A 15,924-nucleotide genomic window follows, 5' to 3' on the forward strand; every position below is an offset into this window, starting at 1 on the left:
CTAGTAATCTGAAGGTTCAGTAACGTAGTCCTAGCGATTCCAAAGCCTATTAGTCCAGTACTTACCTGCTAGTAATTTCGCATTCCACTTTTAGAGTATATGGCTTTTCGTGCCCCTCGGGCATTTGTGTAAATTGTGCAACTTAAAGTATTTTCGTAAGAGTTTTGTTGTGTGCTTAGTACCCTGTCCTCATAAAGAGTACAGGGCTGTTGTGATCTAAATAAATACACTGTTTATTTTCATAACACTTGTGTGGTGTCCTTTTACTTGGTGTTCAAGGGGTATATGTGATGGTATAACAGCTGGCTTAACACGCCCTCTAGAGTTTAGCCCAACGACTGCCCTTGTCCATGCTACTAGGATAGCTGGTCTATCGGTTGACTTACAACCAATCACCATAAGGGTTGTTTAGACTGATACATAGCTATCACTAGAATAGTGAACACTGAATATCAGGCCAACTTCTCACATTGGTGAGCAGCGGTTGGGATTTGAGCTTGCTGTTGTTTTACCACACGTATCCTAAGAATATCATTGTGAAAGATCACATAAGTATTTAAGGTACATATAACTTAGCTTAGAATACTCTGAGTTCTACTGAACCAGGTGTTGTAGTTCAACAAGGCTTAGCACACCTTGACTACAACTCTTAGCAAGGGATCAGTAGGCAAACAAATAGTGTAGGTAGGTGCATCACTTACACCACACTAGAAGCATGTCTAACCATGGAGAGTCTTCAGAGACCCCTCTTATGGTTGTGGACCCTCCACAGTTCCCTTCCAGATATGCTGCTCTTAGCTTCCAGGAGATGAGACAAATCTGTACATCCAGGAAGCTAAAACAGGGTTCTAACCCTACCATTCCTTTTCTGATTGGTCTCTTAGAGACTTATGATGCCAGGAGGTCTGCCAACACAGATCCTTCTCATCCAGATGGGAATATGCCCCCCTTAGAGGGACCCTTTAGTAACCCTGACCACCCCCTCCAGGCAGCAGATGATGCTGAGGAGGAGGAGGAAGAGGAGTTATCAGAGGATGAGGCAGACAAGGGACAGGTAGAAGTCTTTATTTGCCTGCTTCATTGACTATTCTGCTGTGTTCGATGGGGTAGACCGTACCATCCTATGGAGAAAGCTGGTCCACTGGAACATCGATCCTTCCCCGTTAAGAGCGATACAATCCCTGTACCAAAACACCTGGGTAAGAATCAAACTTTCAAACGACTCCGCAACTGATAAGATAGACACGAATCGCGGTTTAAAACAAGGGTGCGTGTTGGCGCCCCTACTGTTCAACTTATATACAGCAGACATGGAGACAGCCCTGCTGGGGGCCACCTTAGTAACACCAAAGATCGGGGCAACCAAAATACATTTCATGCAGTATGCGGATGATCTCGTAATTTTGGATCACACAAAACCAGGACTCCAAAAGGCACTCACCGCCCTGGCAATATATAACAACAAAAACAGGCTGGTAGCAAACCCGACTAAATCAAAAATAGTCATTTTTGGACACTACCCCCCAAAAAAAAGAGCAAAATGGAGCCTCGGTCACTTAACCTTGGACAGTACCCAGAAATACTTATACTTAGGGGCCTTCTTTCATGAATCAGGGTCGTGCAGCACCCACTTAAAGAAAATACAGGGTAAAGGTAAGTCCATCACCTTTGCCCTGTGCAAACTAGAAGCCCTTATACACAGTCCATCAGCAACGGCCATTCAAAGAGTCCTCAAGGCCAAGTTGATGCCGGCCCTTAACTACGCACAACAGGCGTATCCAGGCAAATTAAATAAGGAGTTGGAAAAAATCCATTGCGGGGCATACAAGAGACTGTATCACCTGCCGAAATGCATAAGAAACACTCTAATCCGCCTGGAATTCGCCCTTAACCAACAAACCTTGGAAGAGATGGCAGCCCTAAGTAAATATTATTACCTCGCAACAGCGGCACGCGATAACACACTAAAGGCCGTCCTGAAACACATCTTTACTGAACCAGGGAACCCCTGGTCAGCTACCATCGAAGCTGCCATGACGCAATTGAACCTGGCAATCGAGTCGTGGAACCCAGATCTTGTCAACTACACGACCATCAAACACGTGATAAAGCGACAAGTGCGTGCACGCTCCCAGGAGCTGGACTTGGAGTCCCTCAGGAAAAGACCCTTCCATGAGTCCTTAAGCTTGCCACACATCGCGCACAATCCTCGAAACCATCTCACGCAGGCCGTGGGCCTCCCAGCTCTTCACAAGATCCTCGCCTACAGACTGCACCCACTGCCGCTCAATGAACTATATCACCCGGAAAATGCAGGCACAGGAGTTCGGGATTGCAGACTCTGCAACTATAAACGAGAGTCACTGGCCCACTTACTGTTTTGCTGCCCCGCTCTACGTGCACCCCGCACACTCTACCTTAGGCCCATTCTCAGGGACGCTGGGACACGCACAGTCAAGGAAGCAATCCATCATCTTTACACCTTGAGCGTAGTAAAACAGATGGCCTCATTCGGAAAATGTATACAACAGACTCGGCTCGAGTTGACAGCAGCAAAGGCCACGCAGGAATAGAGATCTTGCTGTAGGACCCCCGGTGGCCATCACAGACCCCCGACTGCGTGTGCCCATATGAACTGTGGGTACTTCTTATAAACGCTTGTCACCAGAAATTCTGTGGTTTTTTGCCCTTACGAACTTTGGGAACTTTTTAACATACGCCTGACTACTGAAATTTTGTGGTTTTTTAACTTTTGTAATTTTATACCTTGATCTTAATGTAATGGTTTTAAGTAACCACACAATAAAGTTATTCATTCATTCATTCATTCATTCATTCATTCATTCATTCATTCATTCATTCATTCATTCATTCATATAGGTAGAAGTCAGGAGACTCACCAGGTCCAACTTAAGTAGGCATGAGAATGGATTTGGGGGACCCCCAGGGCCACTCTCAGGCAGACTTAACATTGGGAGTGGACGAGTTAGGTCTCTATCCAGTGGCTCTAACAGATCCATTCGAACCAATGGCTCTCAGACCTCTTCTCACAGAGGGATGACATCCCCTCAGAGAAGAGAGCATGAAGCTGAAATGAAGGAAGTCAATCTGAGGATTGAAAGGGACGAACTTGCCCTGGCCAAAGAGAGACTTGCCTTTGCTAGAGAGCAGAAATTGTGTGGGGCAGACCCCACTGGTGGCAGCATTCTCCCAAGAGAAAAAGACAGGAGTTTAGACACTAGACACCTGAGTAAGATAGTGCCCCCCTTTAAACAAGGGGATGATATCCACAAATGGATAACTGCTTTGGAGAGGGCTTGCACTGTACAGTGTGTCCCCCAGAGTCAGTGGGCAGCTATCTTGTGGCTCTCCTTTGAATGCAAAGGTAGAGATAAGCTCCTCACTACTAGAATTGAGGATGCTAACAATTACCAAGTCCTGAAGAATACACTGGTTGATGGGTTTGGTTTAACCACTGAACAGTACAGGTTGATGTTCAGAGACACCCAGAAAACTCAGTCTCATGATTGGGCTGACTTTGTTGATTGTGCCACTAAGGCTTTTGAAGGCTGGCTACTGGGAAGTAAGGTTACTGATTTTAAAGGATTGTACAATCTAATTATGAGAGAGCAAATCTTAAGTAATTGTCAGAACCAGTTATTACACCAGCACCTGGTAGACTCTGATCTGACCTCTCCACAAGAATTGGGTAAGAGGGCAGACAAATGGGTCAGAACCAGGGTCAGGCCTAAGAACCAGGGTGGTGACCAAAAGAAGGAATCAACCAAGCCTCAAGAGAAGGGTGGGAATAAATCTTCTGATCAAACCACAGGGCCCTAAAATTCCTCTGAAAAGGGTGGGTCCCAAACTTCTCCCAAAACTCAAAAGAAACCTTATTGTCATACCTGCAAACAGGTAGGCCATTATAAAAGTGACAGCAGTTGCCCAAAGGCCAACAACAATAAGGAGAACATACCCCCAGGTAATACTCCCAGACCTCCTGTTACCACTAGTGGTAATCCCCCAGGTGGTGGGAGTGCCCCCAAGAATGTGGTGGGCATTACTTTGGGAAACCAGGTGGACTATGGCCTAGCCAGGTCCCCTAACACCACTCTTGTCTGTGAGACTGGCATGAGGTTTGCCAACTTCACTACTGGTTCCCACATTTTGGGAAAGTATAGACAAGAGCCCTTTATCAATGGTCAGAAAGTTGAGGCATACAGAGACACAGGGGCCAGCATCACCATGGTGATTGACCATCTGGTCCCCTCTGCTCAACTGACCCCTGGTTTCATTTATCAGGTGACAGACGTTCATGGAGTGAAAAGAAGGCATCCCATGGCAGTAGTCGAGCTCAGCTGGGGTAATGTCACAAGGCCCATGAGAGTGGCAGTGACAGACACCCTACCTGTAGATTGCTTACTGGGGAATGACCTGGAACTCTCAGCATGGGCTGAGGTGGAGCAAGAAACACACTCCAGGATGATAGGCCTACCCAGAAAGGTTAGTGGGGCAGTAATAGCTACAGCCCCAGTCCAAGCACCATTCCTCCCTGAAAAGGTTGGAAGAGCAGTGGTAGCCACTGCCCAGGCTCAGACAGACTTTCCTGAACAGGATAGGAGGGCTGTGACAGTCACAGCCCAAACCCAAACTGAGTGCCTTCCTGAAAAGGTTGGTAAGGCTGTAATGGTCTCAGCCTCTACTCAAACAGATAGTGGGGTTGTGAAGCCTGAAACAATGGATCACTCCACCCAAGCTGAGAGCATTGAGGAGGAAGAAAAGTCTTCCCCCTCCCAGACACTAGGTGAGAGCCAGCCTCCTCAGGGAACTGACTCTACCCCTGGTGAAGGAACTGCCCCAGGGGTAGTCAGGCCTAGCCTGGCAGAGCCCCTGATGACAGTGGAACCTTCCCAGGTGGGACCCAGTCTGGAGCAGGTAACCTGCCTCTCTCTACCCTGCCTCCGTCAGCCCAGGGCTGTAGAGGTCAGGAAGGCCAGTGGTGGACCCCAAAGGGCCCCCTGTCCAGAAATCCCCAATCAGCAGATTAGGATCACTGAAGCTAGTAGTCCTAGCCAAGTAAAAATAAAACAAACTCCTGAGGGATCCCCCTTAAACTTAGTTAGGGAACTCCCACAGCTGGACACTGCTGGGCACAGCCAAACCTGGGGCCTAAAAACCCCAAACCTGACCTGTCCCTCCAGTAAGCCAAACAGAGGGACTCAGCCTCCAGCTTTAGGTTGCCAGAGGTTGACCCTGAGAGCTCATAGCAACTCAGTACTGGAAAGAAAGGCACATATGGTGGATAGTGATTGGAGGAAGTTGAGCCCAACAGTAGTGGAGTCTCACTTCAGTACTCCATTCCCACACCAGCCTTTAACTTTGCCAAAGCACACCACAGGTAGTGATTCCCTATGGTGGAGACCCTCAGATACCCTTAGGGTGAGGGGTTGCTTGGTGGACCATGATATAGGGGGTAACCATGCCAGTGCAGGTACCACCTCATATGGCCACTCAGGCAATATAGGCTTACCTGGCCAAGGATAGCCTTATCTCCTTTCGTTTGGGGGGGGGGGGGGGGGTTGTGTAGGAAGGTGGATACCTGACTATGGTTGCCCCCAACTTTTTGCCTGGTGTTTTGCTGGTTTTCCGACTTAGTTGGCCCGGGACCCTGCCAATCAGGACCCCAGGCCTACTGCTCTCTCTGTAAAATGGATTCCCTGTACCTTAGGTACATATCCAATTGGTACTGGGCCACCTTATCAGACCCTGTAACTCAGGGCATAGGTGTACCCAGGACCTACCAAGGGGCTGCAGCATGTATTATGCCACCCCTGGCTGGCCATCTAAATCTGACACAACTGGCTGCACGACAGCTGGGGCAAGGTGGTGTAATCACCCTTTGCTTTAGATATAGTATACCTATATCTAACCCTAAAATGGACACACAGATTCCTATCAGTCACTCCTATGGCAGGCCTTGCCAATCCTGAAGGCAGAGTGCTTGGAATCGTGTGAGATGGTGCTCTGGCATGAGCTGAGCCCTTTTGCAGCCTGCGGAACCAAGTCCTAATAGCTGTTCCATGATAACGCATACCATATACTCTTAAGCGCATTATAATCCTCGCGGTTAAATGCTATCTTTGGTATCGCTTTATCAAAACATGTCGAGTAAGGTGTCATACGAATTGGAATACTAACCCCTCACCAATTCTGGCGACGGGGTTAGCATTCCACTCTTCTAGAAGGACATGACATGTATGTAACTGTGAACCCCGGTTAAAGTTAACTCGAGCCTCAGCATCACAAAATGGATGCTGCCACCACAGACACAAGTCTGACCCCCTGCAGCTGGGAGTCCTTCCAGCGAGGGGAGCTTAGACAAAGGGTTTCCTGTCAGGGGCGGTGCTAGCACCATCCCAGACAGGGTTTTGTGTATCCTGGGTAGGCAGGGCTTTACAGGAAGGTGACTGCAAGTGGCACCCCGGTGCTCACTACGCATCTGCCGGCTAGAACCAGTTCCAGGGGCACACCAGCCCCTGAGCTGGGGAAAGTTCGGCATGGGAGAGGGGTGTAACCACCCCCCTTCCTGGTCCCACCCCTAGGGCAGGACCTAGTCGCATACCCACCCCTTTCTTTAGGATAAAGGCAGGAGCGGGACCCTTCCAAATTAGATCATCTTTGAATCAAGAAACTACTTTCTACGAAAGGAACTCTCGACTTCTTCTCAAGATTTCTCCCTTGTGGCTAAGGAGTAGTCACCCTGCACCCGCAGGCACCATCTAAGAACTCTGCGGTTTGCTGCACGTCCTTCCTCCGGAATCCGACCGACCAGCTCGACGAGACCCGGCTTCCCTGGCACCTCTGACCTCTACCTACCTCTACAGCTAAGCTGAGAACCGTAGGTGCGACGAGACCTCGAGGGACCGGCCATCATCAGAACTGCACGACTTCTATCCAGCACGACCGCCAAGGGATCCTCTGGTGAGTGCGTTGGGGTCCGAGAAGCCCCGACCCTGAGCCGCTCCAGCTCCTAAGACCAGCCCCCCAGCATCCATGAGATCTGCGTGGGGCCCTTCTGCTTTTTGGCTGCTCACCGCGTTGTCTGGCTACTAGCCCGCTGGCTTGTGGCCTTCCCGACGACGACTGACGACATCACCACTGCTAGTCTGGTTGCTCCAGACTGGCCCTTGCTCCCTTCTAAAAGAGGAGCACCCCGGACCCTCCTGGTCCACTCCAGACGCCATTTTAGGTCCACCGCGTGGGCTTGAATTTGCCAAGACTTGTTGCCCCAATCCTGGGTCCAGCGACGTCGACAGCATCAACCATCGTGGGACAGCTTGCACCTCCATCCTGGTCGCCGACAACGCCTCCTGGTCCGTGAGACTGCAGAGCCCAGCGTCGCCTGCTCACCTGGTCGAGGTGACTCCATCCAGTGCCATCCTGGTGCCCATCTGATCACTGGCTAGTGATTCAGGACTTGGTCCCCTCTGCTTACAGGTGTCTTCCATCTTCGATCCAGGCTTGGATCCACTGAACAATCTTCACTGGTCACCTGCCAGCAACTCCTTCTTTCAGGCTCCTGGTTCGTCCCAACGCCTTTTCAGACCTATGCAGCCGCAGCCCCTGGGCTAGGTAACTTCGGCATTTCGGTGCCCCAGCATAGCCTCACTATCACTCGGGTCCTTGGCCTTAGTTAAACTTCCTAAAAATTAACAATTTTCGAAATACACCACCAAAAGTAACACCTTTAAAAAAATTGTTAAAAAACACTGGATACTGTGATCTCAAGAACCGGATTTTAACAATATATTCAACGAATTACCACTTTTTGCTTATCAATGATCTCCCAATTTAGGAAGTTTAACTAAGGCCAAGGACCCGAGTGAAAATCAGACTTTCAAAGGAACATTGCCTTGTTATAATTGCAGTCATTGCAACTGTATAATAAAAGGAAACGTCACGACACATCCAAGCAAAGGTTATAACATCAAACTGAGAGTCAATGCTACCTGTGACAGTACTAACATTATTTATCTACTGAAATGTCCTTGTGGACAAGGATACGTGGGTAAAACAGAGCGTAAAATGAAAGTTCGCTTGAATGAGCACAAATCTAACATTCACAACAAATCCACAAAATCTACAGTTGTAATCCATTTTCAGGAAGCTGCGCATATTATCAGCCAATTGAGATTTTTGATCTTGGAGACAGTTTCTAAACATGAAGGAGTTGATAATAACAAATCACTTCTGAAACGTGAAAACTTTTGGATGTATAAATTAGACACTCTGAAGCCCAATGGGATGAATGACAGGGTTGAATTTAGTTGTTACGTATAGAATCAAAACTTTCTATTAACTTTATTGACATAGTACTTGCTAGACACGCCAATTATTGACCAAGACCAGACAGTTTTTTTCAATTGTTATATTTTTTCTTTTTAGTTTTATCTTATTTTATTTTTAACATTGTTCATTTTGATTACGAAGTATGGTTGTATAATTAGGATGATATATTTGCTGCTAATTCTTAAACTATGAATGCTTCCTGAGGCTGTCAACATCATTCCAATATGGCACTCATTCTCACAGCTAGAATGTTAGTCCTTTCTTTATATTATCGCATTAACATCTAATCGTTTAAGTTAAAACGCCAACTGACTTTAAACTTGAGTAGCATTTCTAACGGACACACGATACGTTATTGCTTCTTACTTATGTAAGTTAACGATTAAGAACTTGATACTAGGATTATAGGAACAATTTGTTCCTTTCTTATTGTGTATGTCACTGTTTAAATAGCTTCTTAAATCTTGGGTGATAACTACCATGGCGCGTAAACAACGTTTTAAATTCTTTGATATGAGATGTGCGCGTAATTACTATACTTGGATTCGATGATTATCCTGTTGTTGTTATATCTTTAGATATTTTACGGTTATTTATAGGATATGAATTTGCGATTATATTCGACTTGTATGAATTAATTTTCCACTGTTCCTTTATTATGTCACGGGTGATTCAATTTTGGTTCATTAGGTTTAAACTATTTCGATATTCATCACTGGGGGCGTTGGCCTTTTCACTACCTTATTTTCCGTATTCGATAGATAGTTCTTTTTCTGTAAATTCACATAATGTGGAACTTATAGTTTCTGTTACCTCATGTATTATATCTTTTTGATTATAGACATACATCCCTGATGAAGGCTCAATAGCAGCCGAAATACATTGGATTATGGATATGTTATAAGGTGTGAATCAATTTAATTCGTTTGGAAAAAAGAATGAAGAAATTCTTGAAAATAAGAAATATAAATGCATGTGAACTCAACAAACATTGTGATTAATTGGAACTCATTATCAATTGAGGATACCCCTTTGGGGTAATAAGAGCTGTGACTAGGGGACGTCTCCCAGATGGGACACGCTGTTGGATTTTGATTTAAACGCACTCCAGCACGGAGGGTGCACCCTAGAGCACGCTGGAATTGAATATTTAGTGCAAACAGAGTTTGCAAGTGGGACTAATACTTGACGGGGCAGAGAGGATTATTATCATTCTGTATGTGATAATTAGGCCGACATACAGAATGATAATGGGCCGATAGCAGTCTGTGCCAGGTCAGAGGCACTGCTGCAGGCCATTGAATTCACAGCAGGAGCACGAGCTGGCCCCTGGAGTAAGAGTTACAGAACTCTCAGACTGCTTTCATGGGGCAGCTCGCACCTATGTCTGAAATTACGGACAAAAGGCGTCCGTTAAAGCATGTCTCAAGGACAACGGACAACAGGACAAAATAACGGGCAGTTCGTGAAATGTATGGACGGTTGGTCACCCGAGCTACCAGCCCTGTATAAAGCGCTTCAACAGGGGTAGTAATCGCTATCTAAATGTAATTTACAATTGTCACACATATTCGTGCTACAATTTTGCCAGCTATGCCTTTCTTTATCAAAACGTGCGGGAACAATTCTGGTAGCTTCACTCCTCAATGGTCCCGCCACCAATATTGAGCAATATTCGCTGGCGGGGTCTCATGTAGCGCACGGAGTTTGAGTTCTCGTCTTCTACTACATTTCCCATGATGCCTCCCCCCAACCTCTGACGTCGGTACGTGCTGGTACGTGTCTCCAGTTTGTGTACGGCCTCGGTGTGCGCTGCCTGCATATCGCTGAGTGCTGTCTGCCTGCTTTGGCTGCCCCTGGCTGCATTGCTCCGCGCAGCTCTTCCAGGGGCATAATGGCCACCGCGTCCGACCGATGTCGCCGCACTCACAACGTCGTTGCACAGATTAGGCGCGGGCAGGTTACGGGTCGTGGGCTGACCCGAGGAGCGCAGGTAAGAAGCTGGGCCAAGTGGGATAAGTGGGCCAAGTGAGACCAGGGATGTCAGCTGGGCTAGGCCGAACTGAACCTGCACTGCGGAACCAGGAAGAAGAGTTCCACTGACCCCTTAATGATTGAGGGTAGAAGATCGAGACGCAAGGAATGGCAGCCCTAGAAAAACATTGATTGAACAAATGTTCAGAGTCAACATTGTCGCTGTTCTGTCACTTTTGTGGTTGTTTTAATTCTGTTATTCGTTATCAACAATGTAGTATTACTAGGCTTTAACGATTGGCCCGTTCTTTAGACATTTGTATTGTGCTTATTATTAATAGTGCTTCTAATACTTCAGTTTTCATAACTGTTCATGCTAGTTATTATCACCACAATTATCTCGGTAATCATGAATACTTTGATTGCATTATTACATGCATAAAAAAGTGGTGTTTTTTTATTAATAATTGTTGGCCGTTATTATTGGTAACATTTATTACAGGCGCATTTGTGCATGTTCTAGTACGTTGTACAGGACAAATAAATAGGAAAGGTCTTTTTGAGATTCTTAAACATTCACACTTGGTTGTCACCTGTAAAGTTTGCCATTTTTTGTGCTGTATTGGCAGCACAGTACATTAATACTGTAATTATCAGTGCTGTTTAACGTCATTTGAATTTGTCATCGTCACTGTTATTGTGATATCAATTTCCACAGTTTTTTACATACTACAATCAATCAATCAGGGGTTTATACAGTGTGCTACTCACCCCTGAGGGTCTCAAGGCGCAGGGGGGAAGAAGACCGCTCCGGGTCAGTCGAAGAGCCAGGTCTTGAGGTCCTTCCTGAACGTGTGCAGGGTTGGGGCCGTCTGATGTTCTCCGGGAGCTCATTCCAGGTCTTTGCTCCGATTGTATGAGAAGATCTCTTCCATCGGTCCTGTTTTTGTTTGATGTTGAGGGCTTTGTAGGCGTGAGTGAGTAGTTTGAAAGTGACTCTTTTCTCGACGGGGAGCAGTTGAATGCCGCGTAGGTGTTGGATCATGTCCTTGTGTCGAGGAGTTCCGAGTACGAGTCTGGCTGCGGTGTTCTGGATGATTTGGAGTCTGTGCAGGAGAGCCTTGTTGATTCCGGCATAGAGGGCTTTGCCGTAGTCAGTCAGGTCTGCTGGTTATGAGTGTGTGTGTGACGGTCCTTCTGCAGTCGGAGGGGATCCATTTGAAGGTCTTACGGAGGATCGGAAGGCAGTTGAAGCTGGTGGAGGCGATGGCGTTGACCTGGCGGTTCTTTCAAAGGGAGGAGTCGAGGATGATCCCGAGGTTCCGGGCCTCGGGCGGCCACCAGGTGTTGTCCCAGGCAGTGGAGCAGGGTCCAAGGATAAGGATCTCGGTCTTCTCCGAGTTGAGCTTCAGACAGCTGTCCCTCAACCAGGCTGCTACATTTGTCATGCCTTCCTGGAAGCAGAGTCTAGTGTCATTTGGATTGTTTGTGAGGGAATGGGTGAGCTGAGTGTCGTCAGCGTAGGATACAATGCAGAGACCATGTTGTGTGACGATGGCGGCGAGGGGGGCTATGTAGATGTTGAAGAGTGTAGGGCTGAGAGATGATCCCTGTGGGACTACACAGTTGATGTCGGTGGGTCCCGAGAGGAAGGGAGGGAGTCTGATCCTCTGTGTTTGGACTGTGAGGTTCTTTGTATCCCTGCATCGTGAAGTCTCGCTGTGTGAGTGCAGTGTGAAACGGTGTTGAAAGCTGCAGAGAGGTCTAGTAGGATGAGGGCCACCGTGTGTCCCTGATCCAGTAGCATGCATATGTCAGTGGCGGCTAGGAGGGAAGTCTTGGTGCTGTGGTTTCTGTGGAATCCAGATTGAGAGGCGTCCAGGATGGAGCTGTCTTCGAAGGTGGTCAGCTGGGTGTTTACAAGTCTCTCAGTAACTTTGCAGCGAAAGGGAGGAGAGAGATGGGCCAGTAGTTTTTCAGGTCCGTGGGGTCTGCTGTAGGTTTCTTGAGGAGGGGCTCTAGCATGGGTTATCTTTATGGTAGTGGTGATATGTTCGATGGAGGCTGGCTCCCAGGACGTGATCGTAGGCTTGTTGGTGGCGATGGGTTGGGGGGTGGTGTCAGGGGTGGGTTCGCTAAAGTTGTCGTAGAGGTCTTTGATCTTACGATGGAAATTGGAGCTGAGCCTGTCGCAGAGTTCCAAGGAAGGAGAGATGTCAGTGGCTTCACATGCGGGTCTTGAGAACTGCTAAATGATGTTGAATAGTTCTCTTACGTCGGTGGCGTTTGTCTGGATTTTGTCTCTGCTTTTGTTACATTGTAGGTACTGTGGCACAGGGACATGGTATGGGGGGCTGAATTATATTTCTTCCCTTGTTTCACCTGTATTAATATAACCATTAGCTAACATCTTTATCATGTTGTCCGGGACTGGCTAGGAGGGGGTGCGCGTGAACCTTGATTTTTAGTAATTGCTTAGTATTACTAGTGTCATTTCAGTTACTCCGAATGTTTGAATCAGAGGTTATCACGTGTGTTTTCATTTTCTTTGTATATCTATAACTTAATCATTATTGAATTACTTTTTACCTTTCGGGTTAAAGATGCTAGCTAAATAGCTGCTAGGGACAATATTGCCAGAGGAGCGGAGACCGGGGACGAGTCGGACGGGCGCTGTGCACCCGAACCGTGCGTGGGGCGCCTGCCGCAGGTCCGCGGTGAACCTTGCTTGTCTGAGAAGCTCACTCGGCTGAACCTGTCCCTCGCTACATCGGACCCTCGGAGGCTGGAGGTGAGAGGGAGGGAGGGTGGAGTCGCTGCCCTGGGAAACATCGGAGTGGAGTCCCTAGTCGAGCAGCGAGACGAGAGGGAAACACACAGCGCCGTCGGGTGTGACGGAAGGGGCTGCGGCACAAGGGCTCAGAGCACCCTGCAGGCAAGAGCGGTGATTCCTCCTCTGCTCGGGTGACCCCCTGCGTCCCCCCCCCACCGGCTGCCACCGGGACCCTGGGAGCAGGTCTACGGTGCCTACAGTTCACGATTGCCCCCCGCCCCACATCAGAGGATTCCCACAGCCTTGAGGGCAGTGGAGGGGGTCGGGGACGCTGTTTGATGCACCAGGAAACCGCGGAGATTCGGGGGCGGCAGTGGACGAGGCCCCCCCCCCCCACTAACTAACTGACGGGTTGCTACACAAAAAAGATACTTCTCTTGACCATCGCTTGTACTTTGACACAACCCTTTGTTCAAAATGGCGGGGTGCTAAAAAGAAAGTCAATAAATCACCGCCTGTGCCTTCAGATGCCCACGAGGCCCCTGCAAGATAAGACTCCCTCACAGCAACTCAGGATCTGGGCTAGCTTGAAAACGAAACTGCCCTCCCTGCTCACAAAGCCACAATAATAAAAAGAGGACTACTGTCTCTTCTCCTCATATGGGGCGGCCATCTTTGCCTAGTCTCTCTCTCGGGTGGATAGCCGGGGTTTACACTCATGTGTTTACACCATTTTCTGGATAGAATGTCTACCTTCTTATATGGCAATACTATATCTCTAGTTGTATTATGTTCACTAGTAACTCCGTCATGACTTCAAACAAAGTAGTTGTAAAGGGACAGCTGAAATTCCAGGAGCCTAGTCCCGACAGGTCGACGATTTCGAAGGGCTGGAAGAGGTCCCCCGCTACACGGTGGAGGAGGGCACTGGACATTCCAGGAGCCTAGTCCCGACAGCTCGACGACTTCGGAGGGCTTGAAGTGGTCCCCCGCTACACGGCGGAGGAGGGCACTGGACATTGATTGCTGTCTTATTTAAAGCGCTTTGATAACCTATTCGGTTCAAGTTATTGAAATGTGCAACGTAACTGATTCTATGTAAACTGCTGTGTTAACATGTAACGAAACTTGTGCTATGTAAAGCGCTCTGATAACCTAATCGGTTCAAGTTCGCGCTATAGAAAACTCTAAAAATAAATAAATAAAACATGCTTAACCCATTGGTACATTTTTCATCTGGTGCTAGGACCAGTCCTTGAAATGGAAAAATAGAAGTGCAGGTACTCTGTAGCTGAGTACCTGCTTGTTTCTGAGAAGTACAGGTACTCTCCCTCTTAAAATAAATAAGTGCCTGTCAGATGCATGCTGAACTAACACTACATTCTAGTGACTTCCTCCTGAAGCAGTGCAAAATTTGACTAGGTTTTGAAAAACGTTGATGATTTCTAAGTGATTCCTAGGCTGTAGACCCATTCTGATTATCAACACCCTTCCCAATCCCCACCCCTCCATTCGCTGTTTTTTTTAAACTATAATGTAACTTACGAGGGCATGGATTTTATGTTAGCAGGGCAGCAAAATCAGAGTAAAAGCAAGGCTGACAAATAGCTAATTTTAGATGCAGAATTTTGTGTATGCTGGAGTCTAGATAAAAGTCCAGATGGGGAACACAATAAGTGAGAAATGCAATAGTCCAGTCGACTTAAGGTAATCGCATGGACCAGCATTGGACACACAAATTAAGAAGTAGCATCAAAATTTTGCATAAAACACACAGCAAAAAAAGCAGGTGGCATAAATATGATTAACCTGTTCAAAATAGGATACATTCTCATCCAAATAAAATCCTAGATTATGTACTACCTCAACTGGACGGGGTGTAGCTGTTAGAGAAGGTGGTGCAAAATTCACAGAAAAGGCACTCTAAGGTCTGTTTGGGTGAGCCAAAGACCCTCTGCTTTATCTGTGTTAAATTTCAGAGTATTCGCCTCTAAACAAGTGGTAACATTATACAAAGAGCGATGGAAGGAAACAGGCAGAGTTGTCGGTTGAGATTACTAGTTGAGTATCATCTGTATAGTCCATACAATTTATGCCCAAAAAATCTGATAATCGTTCCCAGAGGGCGGATATATATTTTAAAAATGGTGTGGCTGAGGACCAACCTCTATGGGACCCCTTTATCCAATCCAATGCATTCTGTTTGAAAAGGTGAGAGAAAAACTGTCTGGCATCTGCCCTTTAAGTAAGATTGACACCACTGCAGGGTATGCCCACAAAACCCAACTTTGGTCAGTCTAGTCAAATGTTTGGAGGGGGGGGGAGAGACTGTCAAGTTCTGCGGAAAACTCTAGCAACTCCAAAGCAACAGACTTTCATGGTTGTACTTCATGTGATTTAAGCATGTTTATGTGGTGCTAGGGCGCACAACAATCTATTGTAAGAGCTATAGAAACAGGTTTTGGTCCGGTCACTTGGTGGCAGGGATACCCACAGGTTGTTAATGGGGAAACAACCAGGCACTGAGAGTATGAAAGTCATTTTAAAGGTAACTTGATCCTATCAAAATACAAATATTAGCCGTGTGGGCCATTCAATGTTGCCCTTGTATAAATGTTTAGTCAATGTATCAATTCTCTATTCTCTACTTTTCTTGACCCCACTGCTTAGAACTTTACACAAACTGATGAACAAAAGTGCAAAGGAGCATAATATTTCGATATGTATAACTTTATTTCAAGTACAGTAGGACACAGCTATCAATCACATCCAAAGATATTCATCAGGGAGTCTTGTTTGTTTATTTCCAATCCACTTTATTGAAGTTT

At 46.9% G+C, this 15,924-nt stretch overlaps 1 protein-coding gene across 2 annotated transcripts in view; it reads left to right on the plus strand.

Annotated features, from left to right (window-relative positions):
• Positions 1-10,151: 10,151 nt before the first annotated feature.
• The window catches only part of TRPC4AP (transient receptor potential cation channel subfamily C member 4 associated protein), a 729,914-nt gene continuing 724,141 nt past the window's right edge, over positions 10,152-15,924 (plus strand). For both annotated transcript variants that reach the window (XM_086932356.1, XM_086932357.1), the window contains exon 1: positions 10,152-10,342. In XM_086932356.1, the coding sequence (XP_086788482.1) occupies positions 10,244-10,342 (99 nt within the window). In that variant the 5' untranslated portion in view covers positions 10,152-10,243. The remainder of the gene's footprint in view (positions 10,343-15,924) is intronic.

The sequence above is a fragment of the Lissotriton vulgaris genome, chromosome 7 (genome assembly GCF_964263255.1).
Source record: "Lissotriton vulgaris chromosome 7, aLisVul1.2, whole genome shotgun sequence".
NCBI lineage: Eukaryota > Metazoa > Chordata > Amphibia > Caudata > Salamandridae > Lissotriton > Lissotriton vulgaris.